At 42.7% G+C, this 26,114-nt stretch overlaps 1 protein-coding gene across 1 annotated transcript; it reads right to left on the minus strand.

The window, feature by feature from the left end:
• Positions 1–889: 889 nt before the first annotated feature.
• Positions 890–14,190, minus strand: LOC139458314 (fibropellin-1-like). The gene is made up of 10 exons (XM_071239704.1): positions 14,169–14,190; positions 13,890–14,000; positions 12,751–12,864; positions 10,699–10,815; positions 9,871–9,984; positions 8,732–8,845; positions 6,491–6,604; positions 3,008–3,121; positions 1,526–1,639; positions 890–1,371 (listed from the first exon to the last, which is right to left on the minus strand). The coding sequence occupies exons 1-10, from the start codon at positions 14,188–14,190 to the stop codon at positions 890–892; spliced, it is 1,416 nt and encodes a 471-aa protein (XP_071095805.1).
• Positions 14,191–26,114: the final 11,924 nt, after the last annotated feature.

Consider the following 26,114-nt stretch of genomic DNA (forward strand, 5'->3'; position numbering starts at 1 on the left):
TCATACAACGTACATATGGCATCAACCAGCGCGTTCGTGTAAAGTCATACAATGTGTAAGTAAAACATGAATTTCCAAGAGATAATTCGAAGTTTGGCATAAGGTCATTCCACGTCATATATGTCACAACTCAACTTCGACCACATTTTGTAAACGCAACCACAGAATATTGGTCAACTGATTGACTCCTTCCATCTATTCTTTGATCTAACGTCATATTTTCTTGTCAGTCTATCATCTACACATGGATCTAATGTTAGATTTATTTGTCAGTCACATCAAATACACCTGGATCTAACAGTAGATTTATTTGTCAGTCACATCATCTACACATGGATCTAACGTTAGATTTATTTGTCAGTCACATCATCTACAGATGGATCTAACGTTAGATTTATTTGTCAGTCACATGAAATACACATGGATCTAACGGTAGATTTATTTGTCAGTCACATCATCTACACATGGATCTAACATTAGATTTATTTGTCAGTCACATCATCTACAGATGGATCTAACGTTAGATTTATTTGTCAGTCACATCATCTACACATGGATCTAACGTTAGATTTATTTGTCAGTCACATCATCTACACATGGATCTAACGTTAGATCTATTTGTCAGTCACATCATCTACACATGGATCTAACGTTAGATTTATTTGTCAGTCACATCATCTACACATGGATCTAACGTTAGATTTATTTGTCAGTCACATCATCTACACATGGATCTAACGTTAGACTTACCTGCTCGTCACGATACATGATGTGCTCTTGGATCTAGCTTTAGACCTCCCATTCACTTTGTGTACATTTGGGTGTCGCGTTAGACTTACCGGCCATGACATGTACATTTGGGTTTGGCGTTAAATGTGTGTAGCACCTCCTACGTTACTGTCTCCTCAACTGCAGCTATTGCACCGTGGGACTTCTCCCTGACCTGTATCACCGACGTAGTGGTAACAGCATACCTCGACGACGGATCCGCGAGTCCATGACGACGCAACATATCGAACGCTTCCACCTTCCTCCTCGGAGTCCAGAAAAACACCATGCAGTCATGTACACATACGACGGCCATTGCACACAATGTGACAAGCAAGGCTCCACAACCAATCAGAATCGACGAAATCCTACTGTCATGTGCAGTTGAACGCTTCCGGAAATATGAACTCAAATTTTTGTAGCTGAGTAGCAAATAGTTAGAAAAATTCCTTTTTGAAACCGTTTTTTGATTGACATCGGATGTACTTGAAGATAATGTATAATCGGGAGATGTAGGAGTGGAAGGGTTGGTTGTCAGGATGCTGCTTGCCGTAGATGTAGACGAGGATGTTGATGTTGGACCCGAGGTTGTAGTATCATATTCTGGGATGGAAATGTAAAGGTTAGTGAACCTCGCCGTTGTAACATATAACGTATACTGTCATTTTCGGATTCATTATCGACAGCCAAAATCCAGCTGAGTTATAGCATCAGTCACCGCAAATTACTACAGTAAAGATAATAAGCTTGAGGTTACCTTCTTCGCAAACTGTTCCAAAATACCCTTCCACACAAGAACAGTTGTAGGTATTGATGCCATCGATACAGACGCCGTCGTGGAGGCAGGGCTCAGACAAGCATTCATCGATATCTGAAGATAACACAATATACAAGTACGTTGTTAATATCTCAGATTCCTATCATTAACCTCGCTATGAACATTGTTTTAGTGATTTCATGGCGTATAAACTTTATGTTGATAGCAGTAACGCAGAGGTTAACCACATGATTAAAAACTCATTGCGCTGTGTATTGTACTGACAGACCAAGGGTCTTGGTGAATCTTGGAATTTAAACCCGGACCAGCAGGTCCTGGAAACCAATGTTGTACATAAAAATACTTATCAGGCACTTAATCATAAACCCCGACCACAAGATCAGGTTGCTGGAACCCTAAACATCAACATATGGAATAAAGGACGCTATGAAAATATTCGTGCCAGAAATTAACAGATCGAGGCATCTTCTTGTCGACTATATAGTTTTACTCAACCGTCCTGCAGACATTCATTGCAACTCTCAGGTGGACGCTTGACATGGTACATTGTCACTCAGTCAGTGTCTTCACAACGCCTGTTACATTGTCATCTTTCTACATCACTCCCATCCCCCGTAAGACAGCAAGGGTGGCCCAGTCTCCTGAAACGCTGCAATCAACTGTGCAGCGATGCGTCCCTTTGGCGTAATGCAAGCCTATGGTCTTGGGTTTGAATCCCGACTCTTCCTTATTATGTTATTCAGGTTTGTTAGCACCATGGTCGTAAATTTGATCAAAGTTTAAAACTTCTCAGACCTGCTATAAATGAAGTATTGTTCAAAACGACGTTTAACCAAACTCACGCACTCACTCATCTTATTCCGGGGAAACAGTGGAGTATCCATGTTAAACTGTAGCAGGGTGTATCAGTGGGTTAGTACTGTAAAACCGACATACGTGCGGAAAAGTGCAAGCAAACACACTCTGATGTACATGCACGTTGCAAGATAAGTGACATAATGTTGAACGCGACGTTGAACCCTTTTTCACCTCTGAAGCAGCCCTAGCTGAAACGTCGTCAGTAACAAAGGAACGTTCACGACTTCAGTTCGATTTGATGACATGAAAGTTTTATTGTAAAGTTATAACGCTAGATCCTTGCGAAAACGATATTAGGGATAAACAGAGCTATTTCAGTATCCATCAAGTTCTTCATATACGTTAAGAACAACCACAACACTTGTTATGACTACCAAATATTGTCTTCCATTTTGTACGGAGGTTTCAATTTCCAACCGTCAGGCCTGTGGTAGCTACTTCCTGGTTTGTATGACTCATACATGGAGACTTCCAGTAGGTCTAGGGGCAGTCTGCTACTCATGGACACGGATCAGGAAGTAGAATTGACCTACGGGACCTCTTTCACCACGTGACATACATACTTGCTCGTATGTCCAACTGATAAATGTGATAGTGATCTACCTGTCTGACAGTACGTGCCAATGTAGCCGGGTGCACAGGTGCATATGTAGCCGCTGACACCGTCCACACAAGTAGAGTTATGGTGACACACATGGTGCGCACAGTCATCGATATCTGCAAGACAAAAACAGTAACACGTCGGTCAGTAAAATTTGTCATAGGTGATTGAGGAGGACATTTATTTCCCATATATATTCGATATTTAAGTTTATTTGAATCAACCCTTTCACCCATTCATATAGACAAACATATTACAGTTCACGCAACGTGTCATATTACAATGTTGATAATATTTTTCTTACATGACACGAAGACATTTTCATGAGGACGACCTCACTACTTCAAAAGACATGGAAAAAATTCAGTTTGCTGTCTAGATCATATTCCACCAGCTTGAAGCTGCCAAAGACGTCGTTATATATGACTATCAACATGCGTTTGTCATAAAAAGAATGTGTTACAATCATAAATCTGTTGTTGTGGTTCAAGCACTTTGTGCTGTGTAAACTCGCCATGAAGCCAAGCGTATACACAGTGAAACACACACCTCTCCAACCCTATCAGTTAGTCTGTGTCGCGATGACATGACCAGCCAGTCAGAAGAAAAACTTACAGTGCTTTGAATGTTTAACTATGTCATCGGTGATTCAATATATCTGACGGGGGCACAGGTGGCGGGGTTGTTCTGGGGCGCTTCAATACGCTGTGCAGAGTTACCTCCCATTAGCCGTGTATGTTCCTGGGTTTGAATCTATTTGTGAGTATATTTCTGGGTTTGTCCGTACTATATATCTGTGCTCGCGAATTTTACTGAACTTACTCATCAAACTTACACGCCGTAATATAAGTGGTGAGGAAATCATATGTAACAAACTGTGTACCGGTACCCAAGTTGACGGCGAACAGAAGGAATGTAAGATGTTGTGTGTGACGGTATGGTGAAAAGAAAGAATGTAACTTAAAGATAATGTGTGTGACTGAATGTCCGTTGACGGTGAAAAGAAGGAATGTAAGATGTTGTGTGTGACGGTATGCCCGTTGACGGTGAAAAGAAGGAATGTAAGATAATGTGTGTGACTGAATGCCCGTTACGGTGACTGTGTCCCCGTTGACCGTAACAAGAAGGAATGTAAGATCCTGTCCGTGACTGTATCCCTGTTGACCGTAACAAGAAGGAATGTAAGATGGTATGTGTGACTGTATCCCCGTTGACCGTGACTAGAAGGAATGTAAGATGGTGCGCGTGACTGTATCCCTGTTGACCGTGACAAGAAGGAATGTAAGATCCTGTCCGTGACTGTATCCCTGTTGACCGTAACAAGAAGTAATGTAAGATGGTATGTGTGACTGTATCCCCGTTGACCGTGACTAGAAGGAATGTAAGATGGTATGTGTGACTGTATCCCGGTTGAACTTGACTTGTTTAATGTAACATGGTGTGTGTGACTGTATCCCCGTTGACCTTGACTAGAAGTAATGTAAGATGCTGTGTGTGTGAGTGTATCCCCGTTGACCGTTACTAAAATGAATGTAAGATGGTATGTGTGACTGTATCCCCGTTGACCGTGACAAGAAGTAATGTAAGATGGTATGTGTGACTTTATTCCCGTTGAACGTGACTAGAAGTACTGTAAGATGGTGTGCGTGACTGTATCCCCGTTGACCTTGACTAGAAGTAATGTAAGATGGTGTGTGTGACTGTATCCCTGTTGACCGTGACAAGAAAGAATGTAAGATGGTATGTGTGACTGTATCCACGTTGACCGTGACAAGAAGGAATGTAAGATGGTATGTGTGACTGTATCCCCGTTTACCGTGGCAAGAAGTAATGTAAGATGGTTTGTGTGACTGTATCCCCGTTGACCGTGACTAGAAGGAATGTAAGATGTTGTGTGTGACTGTATCCCCGTTGACCGTGACAAGAAAGAATGTAAGATGGTATGTGTGACTGTATCCACATCGACCGTGCCAAGAAGGAATGTAAGATGGTATGTGTGACTGTATCCTCGTTGACCGTGACAAGAAGTAATGTAAGATGGTATGTGTGACTGTATCCCCGTTGACCGTGACAAGAAGGAATGTAAGATGGTATGTGTAACTGTATCCCGTTGACCGTGACAAGAAGTAATGTAAGATGGTGTGTGTGACTGTATCCCTGTTGACCGTGACAAGAAAGAATGTAAGATGGTATGTGTGACTGTATCCACGTTGACCGTGACAAGAAGGAATGTAAGATGGTGTGTGTGACTGTATCCACGTTGACCGTGACAAGAAGTAATGTAAGATGGTATGTGTGACTTTATCCACGTTGACCGTGACAAGAAGGAATGTAAGATGGTATGTGTGACTGTATCCCCGTTGACCGTGACAAGAAGTAATGTAAGATGGTTTGTTTGACTGTATCCCCGTTGACCGTGACAAGACGTAATGTAAGATGGTGGGTGTGACTCTATCCACGTTGACCGTGACAAGAAGTAATGTAAGATGGTATGTGTGACTGTATCCCGGTTGACCGTTACTAGAAGGAATCTAAGATGGTGTGTGTGACTGTATTCCGGTTGACCGTGACAAGAAGGAATGTAAGATGCTGTGAGTGAATGTATGCCCGTTGATCGTGACTAGATGTTATGTATAGAGACACACCTGCTTGGCAGGTGTCCCCCGTTGATCGTGACTAGATGTTATGTATAGAGACACACCTGTTTGTCAGGTGTCCCCCGTTGATCGTGACTAGATGTTATGTATAGAGACACACCTGTTTGGCAGGTGTCCTCCGTTGATCGTGACAAGATGTTATGTATAGAGACACACCTGTTTGGCAGGTGTCCCCCGTTGATCGTGACAAGATGTTATGTATAGAGACACACCTGTTTGGCAGGTGTCCCCCGTTGATCGTGACAAGATGTTATGTATAGAGACACACCTGTTTGGCAGGTGTCCCCCGTTGATCGTGACAAGATGTTTTGTATAGAGACACACCTGTTTGGCAGGTGTCCCCCGTTGATCGTGACAAGATGTTATGTATAGATACACACCTGTTTGGCAGGTGTCCCCCGTTGATCGTGACAAGATGTTATGTATAGAGACACACCTGTTTGGCAGGTGTCCCCCGTTGATCGTGACTAGATGTTATGTATAGAGACACACCCGTTTGGCAGGTGTCCCCCGTTGATCGTGACAAGATGTTATGTATAGAGACACACCCGTTTGGCAGGTGTCCCCCGTTGATCGTGACTAGATGTTATGCATAGAGACACACCTGTTTGGCAGGTGTCCCCCGTTGATCGTGACAAGATGTTATGTATAGAGACACACCTGTTTGGCAGGTGTCCCCCGTTGATCGTGACTAGATGTTATGTATAGAGACACACCTGTTTGGCAGGTGTCCCCCGTTGATCGTGACAAGATGTTATGTATAGAGACACACCTGTTTGGCAGGTGTCCCCCGTTGATCGTGACAAGATGTTATGTATAGAGACACACCTGTTTGGCAGGTGTCCCCCGTGTATCCGTGACTACACCCACACAAGTACGAGTTCACGCCGTCGACGCAGGTTCCGTTGTGCAGACAGGGATCACCTTGGCAGTCGTCGATGTCTGTGAACAACAGTTATTGGACTTGTCTACAGTCTTACCTTGACAAAATACTTTGACATACAAATAATCATACAGAACACGTGTATGGTATATGTACAGGAGTACGTTACGTCATATATTGTTAAGACGACCATGGTTACAAAATAGGGCCTCAGAAATAGGTTCGTCAATTATTATTCTTGTACGACTTTGCACTTGCATGTCACGTACATGATAATAAATATTTGATTTGTATATTTATACCAAAGTTGTAAGATCGTTGGTCCACTGAATCAACTGAATCCTCAATACTTAATACAAACGAGCTGAAAAAATCTGAGCCCAACTACGACAGATGTCCCTTTAACTGCCACCATTAGGGAAATTGTTGATAAAATACACGGCATGATTATGGGTGATCGACGACTCACCACACCTGGTATGGCCAATACATTTGGCATCTCTCATGAGAGAGTTCAGAACATTCTGAAGAACGGATTGGGCATGATATAGGTTTCAGTAGGCTTGGTTCCAAGGCTGCTGATCAGAAACGCTCCAGGTTCATCATCTCTCGTGAGAATGTACGTCGTTTTGAAGCAGACCCAGTTGATGTTGTTGAGCGTTGTGTCACCATGAATGTGTCTTGGATTCACCACTATCAGCTGGACACTCAACAGCAGTCAAAGAAGTGGAAACTTCTGACCTTTCTTTCTCCGAAAAAAGGCAAAGTCTGTTGCATCAGATGGCAAGGTGCTGACTTCGGTTTTCTGGGATTCCGAAGTCAGCTGCTGGACTAACTCCCGAAACGTCAGACCATTAATGACCAATATTTCTGCTAATTTGCATCGGAAACTGCGTGACATTATCACGGCTAAGCGTCGTGGAAATGTCACTTAAGTTGTGTTAAGCACAAGTATGTTGCAATGCATGGCTGTGACTTTCAACTCATTGAACATCCCCAGTATTCACCAGATTTGGCACCATCACATTTCCACCTCCTCCCAGATGTGAACGAAGAACTGCCCGGCAAGCATTCTGCAAATGACGTCGTGTCTGCTGTTGGAGACATGTCACAGCACCAGGAGCACCAGGAGGAAGTCAGTGGGACCACGGCACGCCAGCATCGTTGGCAGAAGTGTGGACCTCGGAAGGGATTATGTTAAAATATAATTTGCAGACACCCTCTGTTACGGCAGACCATCATAGTTGGGCTCAGAACTTTTCAGCCACATCTGGTAGTGTAAATTCAAGCCCTTCAATGAGAGATACATATGAGACTAATCATTCTGTATATTAACCTTGGTTCCTTCCGCTAGAAAGTATCATAACATACAAAAGTATTGCAGATGAATACCTGGCCCCTCTTAATGTGCACTGTACAATAGCTTCGGTTTAGTGTACTTACCTTGGTGTTACTTTTAATCTATAAGTTTATGCATTTAATATACAACACAAATCAAAGGTTGTTGTTTAATCTAGCTGTATATCTTAATGAAATGTTCAAATTAGGAAGATATCAGCTTAATAGCGTTCAGTGTTAGTTGACATGTAACATCGAATGTTGTTAGAGGTGTATTGAAGGCCTCCTAGGCCCCACTGACGAAATAACAGTCTGGCTGGCTGAACCTGTAGCTGAACTTGTAGCCGAACCTGCAGCTGTCGGACACATGGCGCTCTGACTGATTATGTGTTTACGCCGCCTTTAGCAATACTCCCGCAATATCTTATAGTATGACCGATACATTTTGCCAACATAGGAATCAGACCCAGGTCTTTGGCGTCATAAGCGAATACTTCAACCACTAGGCTACCCCATCTTTTCTCTGACATTCGGAATCAGTTGAGATGTCGTTGAAGTTATTTTTTGTCAGCATTAACATTTTAACAACACAGACCTACTTTGGTGTAACTTCATCAATACATGTTTAATCATCCACGTATTTTGATACATTCTTCTTCCTAAAAACCTAGTTATGTGTTCATTTCTTTCCACAGTTGTCAAAGCTATATTGCGAATCCGTCCTTTCTCCCATTACCAGTATACTTCCTGACAGATGAGAACCCGTGAACATCCGGGGAAGACTAGGTCTTCAGCATCGGATGTCAGGGCGGTTATTTTGAATCTATCGAATCGCGATCGCAGTTTACCTGTACCGCACTGGAGCCCTGTGAATCCATCTTTACACGTGCAGATGTAGTTGTTGACGCTGTCGGTGCAGCTGCCATCATGGAGACAGGGGTTGGGGGAACAGTCGTCGATATCTGGAACAACACACACGCACCTTGGGCTTCACATAACAACTACTCCACGAGCATATCTACTTAGCAGGAGACCCGTGGAGATTTGGGGTAGAAGAGGTCTTCAGCAACCCACGCTTGCGGAAAAGGCGACTATGATTGTCGTAACAGGCGACTAACTGGATTGTCTGGTCAAGATTCGATTATTTACAGACTGCCGTCACATAGCTGGAATATTGTTGAGAGCGGCGTTAAACAACAAGCAAACTTAGCAGGAGGGAGCAATAAATATGTCTCTTTCCCTAACATTTAACTCCAACATGAAAGAAACTGTTGTGATAATACCGACCCTGAAGACAATGTCATGGCACAACTGACTTTGCGGTGGTTAGAAATACATAAGGGACCTTTTGACATTCTGCTCGAGGGGTTATTTTAACAGGAAGACTTTTCCCACAAAAGAAATATTTTAATTAGGTCTTACAACACCCAAACTAGCGGGACATGCTGTTTGTCCTGAAAGAAAAATGATTTGTGAAACAATTGTTGGCCTTCTCCCCATAGATATAAATTATGTCTTGAAGCAGTGACAGAAAACATATAATATTATTCTTATAATCTCTCACAAAAAAGAACAGTCCCTAATGAGATGGTCAGTCACTTCCAGCAAGGTGGTTGCTGTCGTTCGTTATATCCATCAATTATATATGATAAAATATACAGCAAATGGCCGCGACAGTTCGCTATATCCGTCAGTTCGTTATAAGAATATGTATAATATCCATCGTTCCACATCACCTCCACTCGGATTGCTTCAATCCTACAACCATCTAACCTACATTGTGGCTAGTTTCACTAGTTCATGTGACTATCAAAATAACAACAGAATCTCGCGACAATCGTGACCCTTATATATATGAGGATCGTTATCAAACTGTATAGCTAGTTTTTATTAACCATTATCGGCTATATGTGGGTTATCAGTTTACAGTGAGATCATCCTAGTCACTAGGTAACTGAAGAAGCTGACTGCACCAGACTGTACCTACCCTGCTGACAGTTGACACCAGTGTACCCCGCCCGGCACATGCAGGTGTAGGAGCTAGGACCTTCCACGCAGTAGCCGCCGTTCCTGCAGGGGCTGCTCACACACTCCACGATGTCTGCACAGTGAAAACTTTGCTATAGTCGACAGTTGTTCGTTTACAATGGTATACTGTCAGCGAATGTGACATAAGGATATAGTCATCTTCACTTTACAGTCAGGATTTCGTGACGATCTTTAATAGGAAACAGTACACCAGTCCCCGACCCATCGACGCGAGTGAATGCTGTTTTATGCCATCACGTCAGCTTGTCAATGTCGCCTTGCCGCACATAGATAATGGGAGGTTGAGAACTTAGATTTGCAGTTTGATATAAACGGGGTGCGTCCTTGGTCGAAACATAATCCCAGTTGGCAACGAGAAGCCATGCGGAGTGTGTGTGGTTATTTATTTTATTTTTATTTGGTGTGTGTGAGAGGGTGTGTGTGTTTGTGTGTGTAGGTGTGTGGGTGGGATTGTGTGTGTGTGTGTGTGGTGGTGGTGGTGGTGGGGGGGGGGGGGGGGTTGGATGGTGGGATGGTGTGTGGGTGGTTATGTGTGTGTTGGTGGGTGGAATGCTGGGTGTGTCTGTGGGTGGGGGAGGGGGGATGGATGGTGTGTGTGTCCGAGTGGGGTGGGGGTGGGATGGTGTGTGGGGGGGGATGGTGTGTGTGTGTGTGGGAGGGGGGGGGGGTTGGATGGTGTGTGTGTGTGTGAGTGGGTTGGGGGTGGGATGGTGTGTGTGTCAGTAGTCAGTTTGAACACCAGGTATTTCCTTTTTGCTATACCTACCGTGCTCACATCGACGCCCTGTGTAGCCTTGTGCGCACACGCACGTGTAGATGTTGACGCCGTCCACGCAGGTACCGTTGTTCAGGCAGAGGAAGTCGTCCACGCAGTCATCAATGTCTGAGGGAAGATGACAAAGTCAGACAAGCGACCACAAGCTTTTACCACTACAGTCAACTCTGACGTGAAGCACAAGGCCTGAACTCACAAACTAACTTCCAATCTCTGTTATGGCAATAAATGTTTGTGCGCCGATACGTGTTCCGCAGTCAGCAATACTCAGATATCACAGCGGCCTGAACGTGATGGAGTCAGATCACCAATGACTGAATGAACACAAATTCTACTCCAGCATCACCATAGGGGTCTATGATATGCTACATATTTAGGTCGTCTGCGGATTCTTTTTCTATTTATGCGGATGAAAGAACGGTATTTGAAAACTTACTCGCCACGTCTCGCCACGTCTCATCAAATATTAATGCCAACAGCACGTAAACACGTATGTACCCACAACATATCAGCAATGGCCTACAATGACTGAACAATATCTGTAGCAGACAGGATGACATATGATCGTGGTGCAAGAGGCACAGTAAAGCTGGATTGCCATTGTCTACTATTACCTTTACACCATTGCCTACTATTTCCCGCATGTCATTGTCTACTATTACATGTTTAGTATTGTCTAATATTACCTGTCTGGCAGTGTTTACTATTAACACGTATATCATTGTCTACTATTACATGTATGCCATTGTCTACTACTGCGTGTTGCCATTATCTTCTATGCGGGTAAGTACATTGTCTAGTGTACATGTACGTCATGATCTGAATATGTGTAGTAATGTCTACTATACCTGTGTGTCTATTGTACCTGTCTGTCTACTATACCTGTGTGTCTATTATACCTGTGTGTCTACTGTACCTGTCTGTCTACTATACCTGTGTGTCTATTGTACCTGTGTGTCTACTGTACCTGTGTGTCTATTGTACCTGTGTGTCTACTGTACCTGTGTGTCTACTGTACCTGTGTGTCTACTGTACCTGTGTGTCTACTGTACCTGTGTGTCTACTGTACCTGTGTGTCTACTGTACCTGTGTGTCTACTATACCTGTGTGTCTACTATACCAGTGTGTCTACTATACCTGTGTGTCTACTGTACCTGTGTGTCTACTATACCTGTGTGTCTATTGTACCTGTGTGTCTACTATACCTGTGTGTCTATTGTACCTGTCTGTCTACTATACCTGTGTGTCTATTGTACCTGTGTGTCTACTGTACCTGTGTGTCTACTGTACCTGTGTGTCTACTATACCTGTGTGTCTACTATACCTGTGTGTCTACTGTACCTGTATGTCTACTGTACCTGTGTCTACTATACCTGTGTGGCAATGTCTACTATACCTGTGTGTCTACTATACCTGTGTCTACTATACCTGTGTGGCAATGTCTACTATACCTGTGTGTCTACTATACCTGTGTGTCTACTGTACCTGTGTGTCTACTATACCCGTGTGTCTATTGTACCTGTGTGTCTGTTATACTTGTGTGGCATTGTCTACTATACCTGTGTGTCTACTATACCAGTGTGCCAATGTCTACTATACCTGTGTGTCTATTGTACCTGTGTGTCTACTATACTTGTGTGGCATTGTCTACTATACCTGTGTGTCTACTATACCAGTGTGCCAATGTCTACTATACCTGTGTGTCTACTATACCTGTGTCTACTATACCTGTGTGGCAATGTCTACTATACCTGTGTGTCTACTATACCTGCTTGGAAATGTCTACTATACCTGTGTGTCTACTATACCTGTATAGCAATGTCTACTATACCTGTGCGGCAGTGTCTACTATACCTGTGTGTCTACTATACCTGTATAGCAATGTCTACTATACCTGTGCGGCAATGTCTACTATACCTGTGTGTCTACTATACCTGTATAGCAATGTCTACTATACCTTCGTGGAAATGTCTACTATACCTGTGCGGCAGTGTCTACTATACCTGTGTGACTACTATACCTGTATAGCAGTGTCTACTATACCTGTGTGGCAGTTTGGCCCTGTGTAGCCGGGGTGACATATGCAGGAGTAGTTACTGACGCCGTCTCGACACGCGCCGTGCCCACTACACGGGTCTGGAGAGCAGTCGTCTATATCTGCAAGTCAGAAGTGTTACCTATTGAACACCAAGTACATTCAGGGTGAGTGGACGCAACTAGTCGACCTTTATCCCGAGGTTTAAAACAAAGAGCAGGCCACAAATGCATGATGAAAATGGCATACTACATATACTCATCACCAGAAGAAACGCGAACTATAGAAACATATAGAGATGTATGTAGGTTGAGAAGAGATGTTCCCCGTGTGTACGTCTTCACGACCAAACCAACACCCAGTCACGTTTTACCAGAGTGCCTTTATTCTCATCGCGATATGCTGCACGTGGTTATCCATACGCTAATCCTGCACGAGACAAATGGTGCATCTCGACTCATAGATCCATGACGTCACAGTATGTTCGTTTGTGCAACGAACCAATTTGATATCTCTTGAATATGAGTAAGTCTTCATATATTAACCAATATTCGCGTTTCTTTTGGCGGTGATTAAATATTTTTGTTCCCGAGCAGTCACTGCCGTGATCCCCGCCTGGTAGGTCAAGGGTCAAGTGTGGTTGCGGTACATCATTATTCTTAATACTCACTTGTGTGGCAATGCGTTCCCCTGTAACCATGGTAACAGAGGCATGTGTAGGAGTTGAGTCCGTCTTTACAGTCGCCATGCACACAAGGATCTCCTAAACATTCGTCTATATCTGTGCAGATAAACAAATCTAGTCGTGTGGGTCCCCAGACATTCAATATACATGCAGATAAACATATCTAGTCGTGTGGGTCCCCAGACATTCAATATACATGCAGATAAACATATCTATTCGTGTGAGTCCCCAGACATTCAATATACATGAAGATAAACATATCTAGTCGTGTGAGTCCCCAGACATTCAATATACATGCAAATAAACATATCTAGTCCTCTGAGTCCCCAGACATTCAATATACATGAAGATAAACATATCTATGCGTGTGGGTCCCCAGACATTCAATATACATGCAAATAAACATATCTTTTCGTGTGGGTCCCCAGAAATTCAATATACATGCAGTGTAATGGGTCTCACCTTTTTCACAGTTCACTCCATGAAAGCCAGTTTGACACATACACTTGTATGCGTCTATTCTGTCACGACACGTTCCGCGGACACACGGGTTGGAGATGCAGTCGTCGGTGTCTGATGGGGAACACAATACACATAGAAATAATCAAATGATTTGTTTATTTGTTTATTTATTTGTTGTGTAACGCCGTGCTCAGCAATATTTCTGCTATATGACGACCTGTAAATAATCGTGTCTGTGCCAGATAATTCAGTGATTGATAGCATGAGCAACCAAGTCACCGAACCAGACCACCCGACTCATGGTCTTGTGTATTTTCCATGGGTATGTTAATCCTCATACACCTTATCAACAGTTTAAACATGTAATCCATTGTATTGATAAGCTGTAAAGATGAAGGTATTTCAATATAATAGGTCAATGCAAAAGAATAACCAGTTAAGAATTAAAGAATTGACCAGCATGGTTTGGACCTATTCTGACCTGTTGTAACCTGTTCTGACCTGTTGTAACCTGTTCTGACCTGTTCTAACTTGTTCTGACCTGTTCTAACCTGTTCAAAACCGGACTCCCCACGGGATACAGTCGAATAAACATCAGCAGAACATACACAAATTCATGAACTTGTATGTTAAGGTTTCGAAGCATCATATAACAACATACGAGTCTTGAGCGAAATGCCGCTTTGATTAGTATTTAAGTTACACCACGACGTGTCGTATACCTTCAGCGGTATGTCTGTGGCGCTGATATGCCACTAATCCCAATCATGTGGGACAACTGACGTCGCAAACTGTGCTCCTTAGGCCATCTGGCCCCCAACTCTCCCTCCAACTGTTTGTGTGTAAAGGCGAAGTATCTATGTCACAGTCTGTACACAAACAACATATACACAAATGGCAAATTGTTCATGAAACTAATATATTTCAACTGACCTTTGAACAGGGGATCTAAAGTATTATTCTTCTCTGAAACAGATAAACAGTTGTGTTGTTAGTATTTCAACTGCATCGTATGTCATGTCCAGCCTTCTCAACTTAGTTGTATGTTACAGAAACATTGACACATTGAAAGGACATTATGTTTTCTGTATCATAGGCATCACAAACAAGACAAACAGAAACCACAACAGGTGCCTAATTGCTACTGCCGAAGATTATGTAGGTATCTATATGTAAGTACACTTCATTGACTTCGTCTTGTTCTTGTTTGAAGGCCTTGATATTACTGCTGAAATATTGCTGAAAGCGGTGTAAAACCATATTCACTCGCTCACTCTTCTGCTTCTGAAATGTGACTACATTGGCTCAATTTAATAGTCGCTTGTCGAATGGATTTTACAATAGGTACTCTATGTAGCATGGGAGAGTTTGTGTGTTGATATACCTGTATGATCGCTACAGAAATTCCTAGTCCACAACACATACAATGTTTATCAATATTTTTACATCATCCAATACCCATTCCACTTGCTTCACATTGTCATAACAACTCTTGCCGAGAACAAATGCTGCATGTGTATAAGTACTGAGATCTAGTTCCAGTCGATCAACCTACTACATAGAGCTGCACGCATGAAGCAACGTGTACATGTATGTGGTAGATGTGTGTACCCACGCTGTTGACACTGTCGTCCCTGGAAGCCGTCCATGCAGACACAGGTGTAGGGGCAGCTCTCACGACACACGCCGTCGTTCAGACACGGGAAGCTGTCGCAGAACTTCGTCTCCTGCAGCTCTGGGAGACGAAAAGACGACAGAACATGCCTGTAACTCTCCCCCAATAACACATGTCACTAGATATCTATTTTGTTTTTTACTTTTACATACAATAACTCTACATACCCCAAAATTATTATACATTTCCTTATTTTTATAAACTACAGAATCTCGTCAATATTGTCCAAAAGACAATTAAAAGCAAATATTCCGCGAACAAGACATCTAGGCATTCCTTGTGGAATCATAAATCTCAGAGATCAGCTTTTTCCTTCATTTGGAACAAATATAATTTATGACCAACAAGTTTCTGGTTGGAAAGACTTTATATCCGTTATTTTTTAACCTGACTGCAATATGACAATAATTGCTTTTTTATTATTTGCGAAAGAGACCTTCCCTATTGTGTTTATTATGAAGCAACAAGTATGCCTTACCAGACGTGTTATTTGTCATAGAAATTCCTGTTGAAAACCCAAATCCCTCTCCGGAGCCAAATCCATAAACGACGGCACCGTATTTCATCTCAGGCATCAATACTAACTGTTCATAGGGTCTCGCCAGCTTCAGGGTCGCTACAGCATACTCGCACTTCGGAATAACTCGAACCTCATCAAACATGTCATAATTATCTTTGCATTCCTGTTTCTGAATGACTGTAACATACGGTGTCATCCTTGTCTTCATGAAGCTAATGTTCCAGAGATGTGGTAGATGGATTGGCATGGACGAGAACCTCTCAGTTGGAGTAACAACAGTCATGAAGGGTCCTCCAAACTTCTCCGGGATGTCAGCATGGCTTCCCTTTGAGAACAGGACAACCAGGACGGGTTTGCTGGTGCTCAAACACATAGGTCCCGTCTCCTTAATGTTGATGTCAGCTGCCTGAGTCTCCTGTAGCGTTCCCCCATGTCCCAGTGTGGAGGTTATAGACGTGTTGTTTTCATTGGCGATGATTCTGTAGATGGCCCCTGACGGACGACCTCCGAGTTCATGGAAGACAAAATGGCTCCCAAAGAGCTCTGATGGTATCATCATGTCCTCCATGTGGTCGCAGTCGGGCATCATGGGGTGTGGCACGTAGGTGCACACGCCACCCGACACCACGCTGACTGGCTTACTGCTTGTGATGATAGTTCCAGTAGGGTCCACAGTGCAGTTGGTTCCTATCACATCATACTTGTTGATTGTCATGGTAACTTCATTTCCTATAGCATCTTCTTTGACCGATGCTCGGGGAAAGGAAAACGTAAATTGGTTTAGAAATGAACCCAGAACAGAGGTAGATCCGGGCCGTATTCCACATGAAGATAGAGAGTGTTTGAACTTGATGGTCACAGTTGTGTCATTTTCTAGAGCAGCTATTGTAAATGCTGACACAGCAGGTTTTGAGTTGCTGAACATACTGAAAAATGATGAAGGTTTATCAAAAGAAGCAATAAGATACCTCCTCGACAGGGCTTCCACCGGTAAGGCTATATAACCATCAGACGTTATGTTACCGATGTTAAACACGTGCACCACAATTTCAGCACTGGAGTTGACAATCACAGCTTTCCGTTCTATTTCCAGATGGTTACGGTACCTGAGCTGGGGGCTGAGACTGACGCTTACTGAATCATTCTGTGCTATGTGATAAGTGAGCGATATGTTGTAGAACTGGTTGTCGACCTGCACGCTGGCGTCACTGTGCGCTGACAGTACCAGTAGAATGTTGCCGCTACTGTCGTGAGTGGGAAGGAAGGACAATAGAAACAACCGCCCGCTCTTGTCACTAACAACACCTGTATTAAATATAAAGAAGGTAACATCATAAATATCTGACAAGAAACATTAGTTTACAATTCTATCAGCGGTGCTGACAGTGTGGTCATTGATCAAAGCAGTCTAGCCTCTCGTTGTTATATTTTGGTGCGGTTCAGACAACACTGGATCTCTGAGTGGCATTGAGAGTGACCACGTTCCTGAAGACTATCGTGTCTCTGAGTGACACTGAGAGTGACCACGTTACTGAAGACTATCGTGTCTCTGAGTGGCACTGAGAGTGACCATGTTACTGAAGACTATCGTGTCTCTGAGTGGCATTGAGAGTGACCATGTTACTGAGGACTATCGTGTCTCTGGGTGGCATTGAGAGTGACCATGTTACTGAGGACTATCGTGTCTCTGAGTGGCGCTGAGAGTGACCATGAGACTAGTAACACACTGTTCTCCCGCTATTCAGGCCGGCTTAAAGCAACAGCGGTATATTTCTAAATCTAAAACGTAAACCATTGCTCTCTCTGAACACCCAAGTAATATTCGGGTCACCAATCATCTATGATGAGGATTCACAATTCAAAATATCAAGTAGCTGTATATAAAGTAGAGTGTAATTATACAAACTAGCTTGCAAAAGAAACGCCACAAAATAAATAATGGTCGTCAGTTTCCAACAAATCTGCCAAACAGCACGAAACCAGTTGGGAACACATAGCTGGAATGCAACTTACCTATTCCCTGTTAACATGTGCACGTGCTTTGCGAGAAAAATGAATTTAATCACTAAAAAATGCAAATGTGCACAAACCCCCCCTTTAAGAAATTCTGGTATAAAGGTTAACATGAGCAGAATTATACTCTCTTATCACATGAAACCGTTTAAAACAATGAACATGACTCGACTCACCGCAGAGCAAAAGGAGAGAGCCATCGGTATGATGCAAATGGGAGCGATGCTGGAGCATGTTGCCAGGATGATGGATGCTCGATGCTCATGATATTAATCACTGGATTGTCTGGTCCAGACTCGATTATTTACAGACCGCCGTCATATAGCTGGAATATTGCTGAGTGCGGCGTTAAACATCAAACCAAAACCAATCACCTAAGGTCCAGATTCCTCACTGCGACGCCATCATCCGCAAACAGCCTTGGACGTCCAGTCAGCAGAAGGACCGTTGCTAGACAACTCCGCCTGTATGGTCCCCGTTCCTATCGACCTTTCAAGGGCATGACGTTAACGTTTCTACACCAACGTCACAGACTGAGATTGGCCAGGACTGCATGTGTAGCAGTGGCAGCAGAGAAATTGTCGAGGAGTGCTCATCAGCGACGAGAGTAGGCGCCAGCTCTTCAAGTCTGATGGGCGGGTTCGAATCTACCGACGACGCGGTGAACGGACGGCACGTTTTTGCGTCCAAGAAGTGGAACCTTATGGAGAGTGTTATGATCTGTGTTGGCATCTGCGGGGACCAGAAGACAGATCTGGTCATCGTGGACGGCAATCACTGCACGGCGTTACATTGATGAATTTTGCGGTCTGTGGTACGGTCTTTCCTGCAACGACACCCACGGACGCTGTTTCAGTAGGCCAACGCCACCCTCACACAGCTCGCCCACTAGCGACTTTCTGAACGCCAACAACGTGACCGTGGCAAGCCAGATCACTGGACCTGTCGCCCATAGAACACATCTGGGACCAACTTGGACGCAGGATTCGGAAATGTCAACAGCCGCCATTGACGAGGGATGCCTTGGCAATTGCCCTGCAGGAAGAATGGCGTAGGATCCCTAATCAGGATGTCAGGAGACTCGTGTATTCAGTTCAACGTCAACCTGTTAGGGCCTTCATCGTTGCTGGTGGGGGTCACATCCGATACTGAGCCATGTGTGTAGCACGGGACTTAAAAAGAGATCAACGTCGATTCTTCGGGTGTGATCGAATACGGGACAGTGCACCTAGCATGATAAAAGTGTCTGCAGAACTTTAAGTACATGGTTTTATAATAAAAAAATCAACTGTTACAAAGTTTTGCGTCTGTTTTGTTTTAGACCAGAACAGTGTTTGGTGGCGTTTCTTCTGCCCGTTAGTCTATGTGAGGTACGTGGTCCTCAGTAAGACTGATTCACTCGCCAGTCGTTCGGTCTTACCTTCTGCCGTGGAGAGAATCTGCAATACACCCATTTCCTGTTGATAAATATGAACCATTATTACACATCTGGGAACAATGGTTTATCAATACCCGGCGTCATCTCTAAAAACTGTTAGTGCAAGGCTGAATGATTGTGTCGCGTCAATGTTTAATTTTCATGTGACGTTCAATCGTCAAAGCACCGGAGTTACTGTGTAGCACACCGTGTAGAGTCACGTCCCTTAGGCATTCGCTCTGATTATATGTCATGGTTTGTCAGCAACATACACATGCTCGTGGGTTTCACCAAAGTTGTAAGTGTTTAAGACCTGCATCAATTTGAACTATCCTCGACATGAAACTGACATGTCGTTATGTAACTGACATTCTCACTCTCTCCCTTTCCTTGATGGAGAGATGACATCTTGTTACGATATGTTATACGAGTGGATTTGACAGTATACACTATGTACCCAGAGTGCATGGAGAGATGACATCTTGTTACGATATGTTATACGAGTGGATTTGACAGTATACACTATGTACCCAGAGTGCATGGAGAGATGACATCTTGTTACGATATGTTATACGAGTGGATTTGACAGTATACACTATGTACCCAGAGTGCATGGAGAGATGACATCTTGTTACGATATGTTATACGAGTGGATTTGACAGTGTACACTATGTACCCAGAGTGCATGGAGAGATGACATCTTGTTACGATATGTTATACGAGTGGATTTGACAGTATACACTATGTACCCAGAGTGCATGGAGAGATGACATCTTGTTACGATATGTTATACGAGTGGATTTGACAGTATACACTATGTACCCAGAGTGCATGGAGAGATGACATCTTGTTACGATATGTTATACGAGTGGATTTGACAGTATACACTATGTACCCAGAGTGCATGGAGAGATGACATCTTGTTACGATATGTTATACGAGTGGATTTGACAGTATACACTATGTACCCAGAGTGCATGGAGAGATGACATCTTGTTACGATATGTTATACGAGTGGATTTGACAGTATACACTATGTACCCAGAGTGCATGGAGAGATGACATCTTGTTACGATATGTTATACGAGTGGATTTGACAGTATACACTATGTACCCAGAGTGCATGGAGAGATGACATCTTGTTACGATATGTTGTACGAGTGGATTTGACAGTATACACTATGTACCCAGAGTGCATGGAGAGATGACATCTTGTTACGATATGTTATACGAGTGGATTTGACAGTATACACTATGTACCCAGAGTGCATGGAGAGATGACATCTTGTTACGATATGTTATACGAGTGGATTTGACAGTATACACTATGTACCCAGAGTGCATGGAGAGATGACATCTTGTTACGATATGTTATACGAGTGGATTTGACAGTATACACTATGTACCCAGAGTGCATGGAGAGATGACATCTTGTTACGATATGTTATACGAGTGGATTTGACAGTATACACTATGTACCCAGAGTGCATGGAGAGATGACATCTTGTTACGATATGTTATACGAGTGGATTTGACAGTATACACTATGTACCCAGAGTGCATGGAGAGATGACATCTTGTTACGATATGTTATACGAGTGGATTTGACAGTATACACTATGTACCCAGAGTGCATGGAGAGATGACATCTTGTTACGATATGTTATACGAGTGGATTTGACAGTATACACTATGTACCCAGAGTGCATGGAGAGATGACATCTTGTTACGATATGTTATACGAGTGGATTTGACAGTATACACTATGTACCCAGAGTGCATGGAGAGATGACATCTTGTTACGATATGTTATACGAGTGGATTTGACAGTATACACTATGTACCCAGAGTGCATGGAGAGATGACATCTTGTTACGATATGTTATACGAGTGGATTTGACAGTATACACTATGTACCCAGAGTGCATGGAGAGATGACATCTTGTTACGATATGTTATACGAGTGGATTTGACAGTATACACTATGTACCCAGAGTGCATGGAGAGATGACATCTTGTTACGATATGTTATACGAGTGGATTTGACAGTATACACTATGTACCCAGAGTGCATGGAGAGATGACATCTTGTTACGATATGTTATACGAGTGGATTTGACAGTATACACTATGTACCCAGAGTGCATGGAGAGATGACATCTTGTTACGATATGTTATACGAGTGGATTTGACAGTATACACTATGTACCCAGAGTGCATGGAGAGATGACATCTTGTTACGATATGTTATACGAGTGGATTTGACAGTATACACTATGTACCCAGAGTGCATGGAGAGATGACATCTTGTTACGATATGTTATACGAGTGGATTTGACAGTATACACTATGTACCCAGAGTGCATGGAGAGATGACATCTCGCTACGATATGTTATACGAGTGGATTTGACAGTATACACTATGTACCCAGAGTGCATGGAGAGATGACATCTCGCTACGATATGTTATACGAGTGGATTTGACAGTATACACTATGTACCCAGAGTGCATGGAGAGATGACATCTTGTTACGATATGTTATACGAGTGGATTTGACAGTATACACTATGTACCCAGAGTGCATGGAGAGATGACATCTTGTTACGATATGTTATACGAGTGGATTTGACAGTATACACTATGTACCCAGAGTGCATGGAGAGATGACATCTCGCTACGATATGTTATACGAGTGGATTTGACAGTATACACTATGTACCCAGAGTGCATGGAGAGATGACATCTTGTTACGATATGTTATACGAATGGATTTGACAGTATACACTATGTACCCAGAGTGCATGGAGAGATGACATCTTGTTACGATATGTTATACGAGTGGATTTGACAGTATACACTATGTACCCAGAGTGCATGGAGAGATGACATCTTGTTACGATATGTTATACGAGTGGATTTGACAGTATACACTATGTACCCAGAGTGCATGGAGAGATGACATCTTGTTACGATATGTTATACGAGTGGATTTGACAGTATACACTATGTACCCAGAGTGCATGGAGAGATGACATCTTGTTACGATATGTTATACGAGTGGATTTGACAGTATACACTATGTACCCAGAGTGCATGGAGAGATGACATCTTGTTACGATATGTTATACGAGTGGATTTGACAGTATACACTATGTACCCAGAGTGCATGGAGAGATGACATCTTGTTACGATATGTTATACGAGTGGATTTGACAGTATACACTATGTACCCAGAGTGCATGGAGAGATGACATCTTGTTACGATATGTTATACGAGTGGATTTGACAGTATACACTATGTACCCAGAGTGCATGGAGAGATGACATCTTGTTACGATATGTTATACGAGTGGATTTGACAGTATACACTATGTACCCAGAGTGCATGGAGAGATGACATCTTGTTACGATATGTTATACGAGTGGATTTGACAGTATACACTATGTACCCAGAGTGCATGGAGAGATGACATCTTGTTACGATATGTTATACGAGTGGATTTGACAGTATACACTATGTACCCAGAGTGCATGGAGAGATGACATCTTGTTACGATATGTTATACGAGTGGATTTGACAGTATACACTATGTACCCAGAGTGCATGGAGAGATGACATCTTGTTACGATATGTTATACGAGTGGATTTGACAGTATACACTATGTACCCAGAGTGCATGGAGAGATGACATCTTGTTACGATATGTTATACGAGTGGATTTGACAGTATACACTATGTACCCAGAGTGCATGGAGAGATGACATCTTGTTACGATATGTTATACGAGTGGATTTGACAGTATACACTATGTACCCAGAGTGCATGGAGAGATGACATCTTGTTACGATATGTTATACGAGTGGATTTGACAGTATACACTATGTACCCAGAGTGCATGGAGAGATGACATCTTGTTACGATATGTTATACGAGTGGATTTGACAGTATACACTATGTACCCAGAGTGCATGGAGAGATGACATCTCGCTACGATATGTTATACGAGTGGATTTGACAGTATACACTATGTACCCAGAGTGCATGGAGAGATGACATCTCGCTACGATATGTTATACGAGTGGATTTGACAGTATACACTATGTACCCAGAGTGCATGGAGAGATGACATCTTGTTACGATATGTTATACGAGTGGATTTGACAGTATACACTATGTACCCAGAGTGCATGGAGAGATGACATCTTGTTACGATATGTTATACGAGTGGATTTGACAGTATACACTATGTACCCAGAGTGCATGGAGAGATGACATCTTGTTACGATATGTTATACGAGTGGATTTGACAGTATACACTATGTACCCAGAGTGCATGGAGAGATGACATCTCGCTACGATATGTTATACGAGTGGATTTGACAGTATACACTATGTACCCAGAGTGCATGGAGAGATGACATCTTGTTACGATATGTTATACGAGTGGATTTGACAGTATACACTATGTACCCAGAGTGCATGGAGAGATGACATCTTGTTACGATATGTTATACGAGTGGATTTGACAGTATACACTATGTACCCAGAGTGCATGGAGAGATGACATCTCGCTACGATATGTTATACGAGTGGATTTGACAGTATACACTATGTACCCAGAGTGCATGGAGAGATGACATCTTGTTACGATATGTTATACGAGTGGATTTGACAGTATACACTATGTACCCAGAGTGCATGGAGAGATGACATCTTGTTACGATATGTTATACGAGTGGATTTGACAGTATACACTATGTACCCAGAGTGCATGGAGAGATGACATCTTGTTACGATATGTTATACGAGTGGATTTGACAGTATACACTATGTACCCAGAGTGCATGGAGAGATGACATCTCGCTACGATATGTTATACGAGTGGATTTGACAGTATACACTATGTACCCAGAGTGCATGGAGAGATGACATCTTGTTACGATATGTTATACGAGTGGATTTGACAGTATACACTATGTACCCAGAGTGCATGGAGAGATGACATCTCGCTACGATATGTTATACGAGTGGATTTGACAGTATACACTATGTACCCAGAGTGCATGGAGAGATGACATCTTGTTACGATATGTTATACGAGTGGATTTGACAGTATACACTATGTACCCAGAGTGCATGGAGAGATGACATCTTGTTACGATATGTTATACGAGTGGATTTGACAGTATACACTATGTACCCAGAGTGCATGGAGAGATGACATCTTGTTACGATATGTTATACGAGTGGATTTGACAGTATACACTATGTACCCAGAGTGCATGGAGAGATGACATCTTGTTACGATATGTTATACGAGTGGATTTGACAGTATACACTATGTACCCAGAGTGCATGGAGAGATGACATCTTGTTACGATATGTTATACGAGTGGATTTGACAGTATACACTATGTACCCAGAGTGCATGGAGAGATGACATCTTGTTACGATATGTTATACGAGTGGATTTGACAGTATACACTATGTACCCAGAGTGCATGGAGAGATGACATCTTGTTACGATATGTTATACGAGTGGATTTGACAGTATACACTATGTACCCAGAGTGCATGGAGAGATGACATCTTGTTACGATATGTTATACGAGTGGATTTGACAGTATACACTATGTACCCAGAGTGCATGGAGAGATGACATCTTGTTACGATATGTTATACGAGTGGATTTGACAGTATACACTATGTACCCAGAGTGCATGGAGAGATGACATCTTGTTACGATATGTTATACGAGTGGATTTGACAGTATACACTATGTACCCAGAGTGCATGGAGAGATGACATCTTGTTACGATATGTTATACGAGTGGATTTGACAGTATACACTATGTACCCAGAGTGCATGGAGAGATGACATCTTGTTACGATATGTTATACGAGTGGATTTGACAGTATACACTATGTACCCAGAGTGCATGGAGAGATGACATCTTGTTACGATATGTTATACGAGTGGATTTGACAGTATACACTATGTACCCAGAGTGCATGGAGAGATGACATCTTGTTACGATATGTTATACGAGTGGATTTGACAGTATACACTATGTACCCAGAGTGCATGGAGAGATGACATCTTGTTACGATATGTTATACGAGTGGATTTGACAGTATACACTATGTACCCAGAGTGCATGGAGAGATGACATCTTGTTACGATATGTTATACGAGTGGATTTGACAGTATACACTATGTACCCAGAGTGCATGGAGAGATGACATCTTGTTACGATATGTTATACGAGTGGATTTGACAGTATACACTATGTACCCAGAGTGCATGGAGAGATGACATCTTGTTACGATATGTTATACGAGTGGATTTGACAGTATACACTATGTACCCAGAGTGCATGGAGAGATGACATCTTGTTACGATATGTTATACGAGTGGATTTGACAGTATACACTATGTACCCAGAGTGCATGGAGAGATGACATCTTGTTACGATATGTTATACGAGTGGATTTGACAGTATACACTATGTACCCAGAGTGCATGGAGAGATGACATCTTGTTACGATATGTTATACGAGTGGATTTGACAGTATACACTATGTACCCAGAGTGCAT

This window comes from Haliotis cracherodii, unplaced genomic scaffold (genome assembly GCF_022045235.1).
Source record: "Haliotis cracherodii isolate W230 unplaced genomic scaffold, xgHalCrac1.p SCAF_1, whole genome shotgun sequence".
Classification (NCBI taxonomy): domain Eukaryota; kingdom Metazoa; phylum Mollusca; class Gastropoda; order Lepetellida; family Haliotidae; genus Haliotis; species Haliotis cracherodii.

Bases quoted from the DNA above. Each gene is read 5' to 3' on its own strand.
- LOC139458314 (XM_071239704.1), bottom strand. From the start codon at position 14,190: ATGAGTCGGGTGGTCTGGTTCG. The intron at 14,001-14,168 runs GTGACTTGGTTG...GTTCCCCATCAG, and splicing joins GAGTCGGGTGGTCTGGTTCG to ACACCGACGACTGCATCTCC. The intron at 10,816-12,750 runs GTATAGTAGACA...ATCTTCCCTCAG, and splicing joins AGGGCCAAACTGCCACACAG to ACATTGATGACTGCGTGGAC.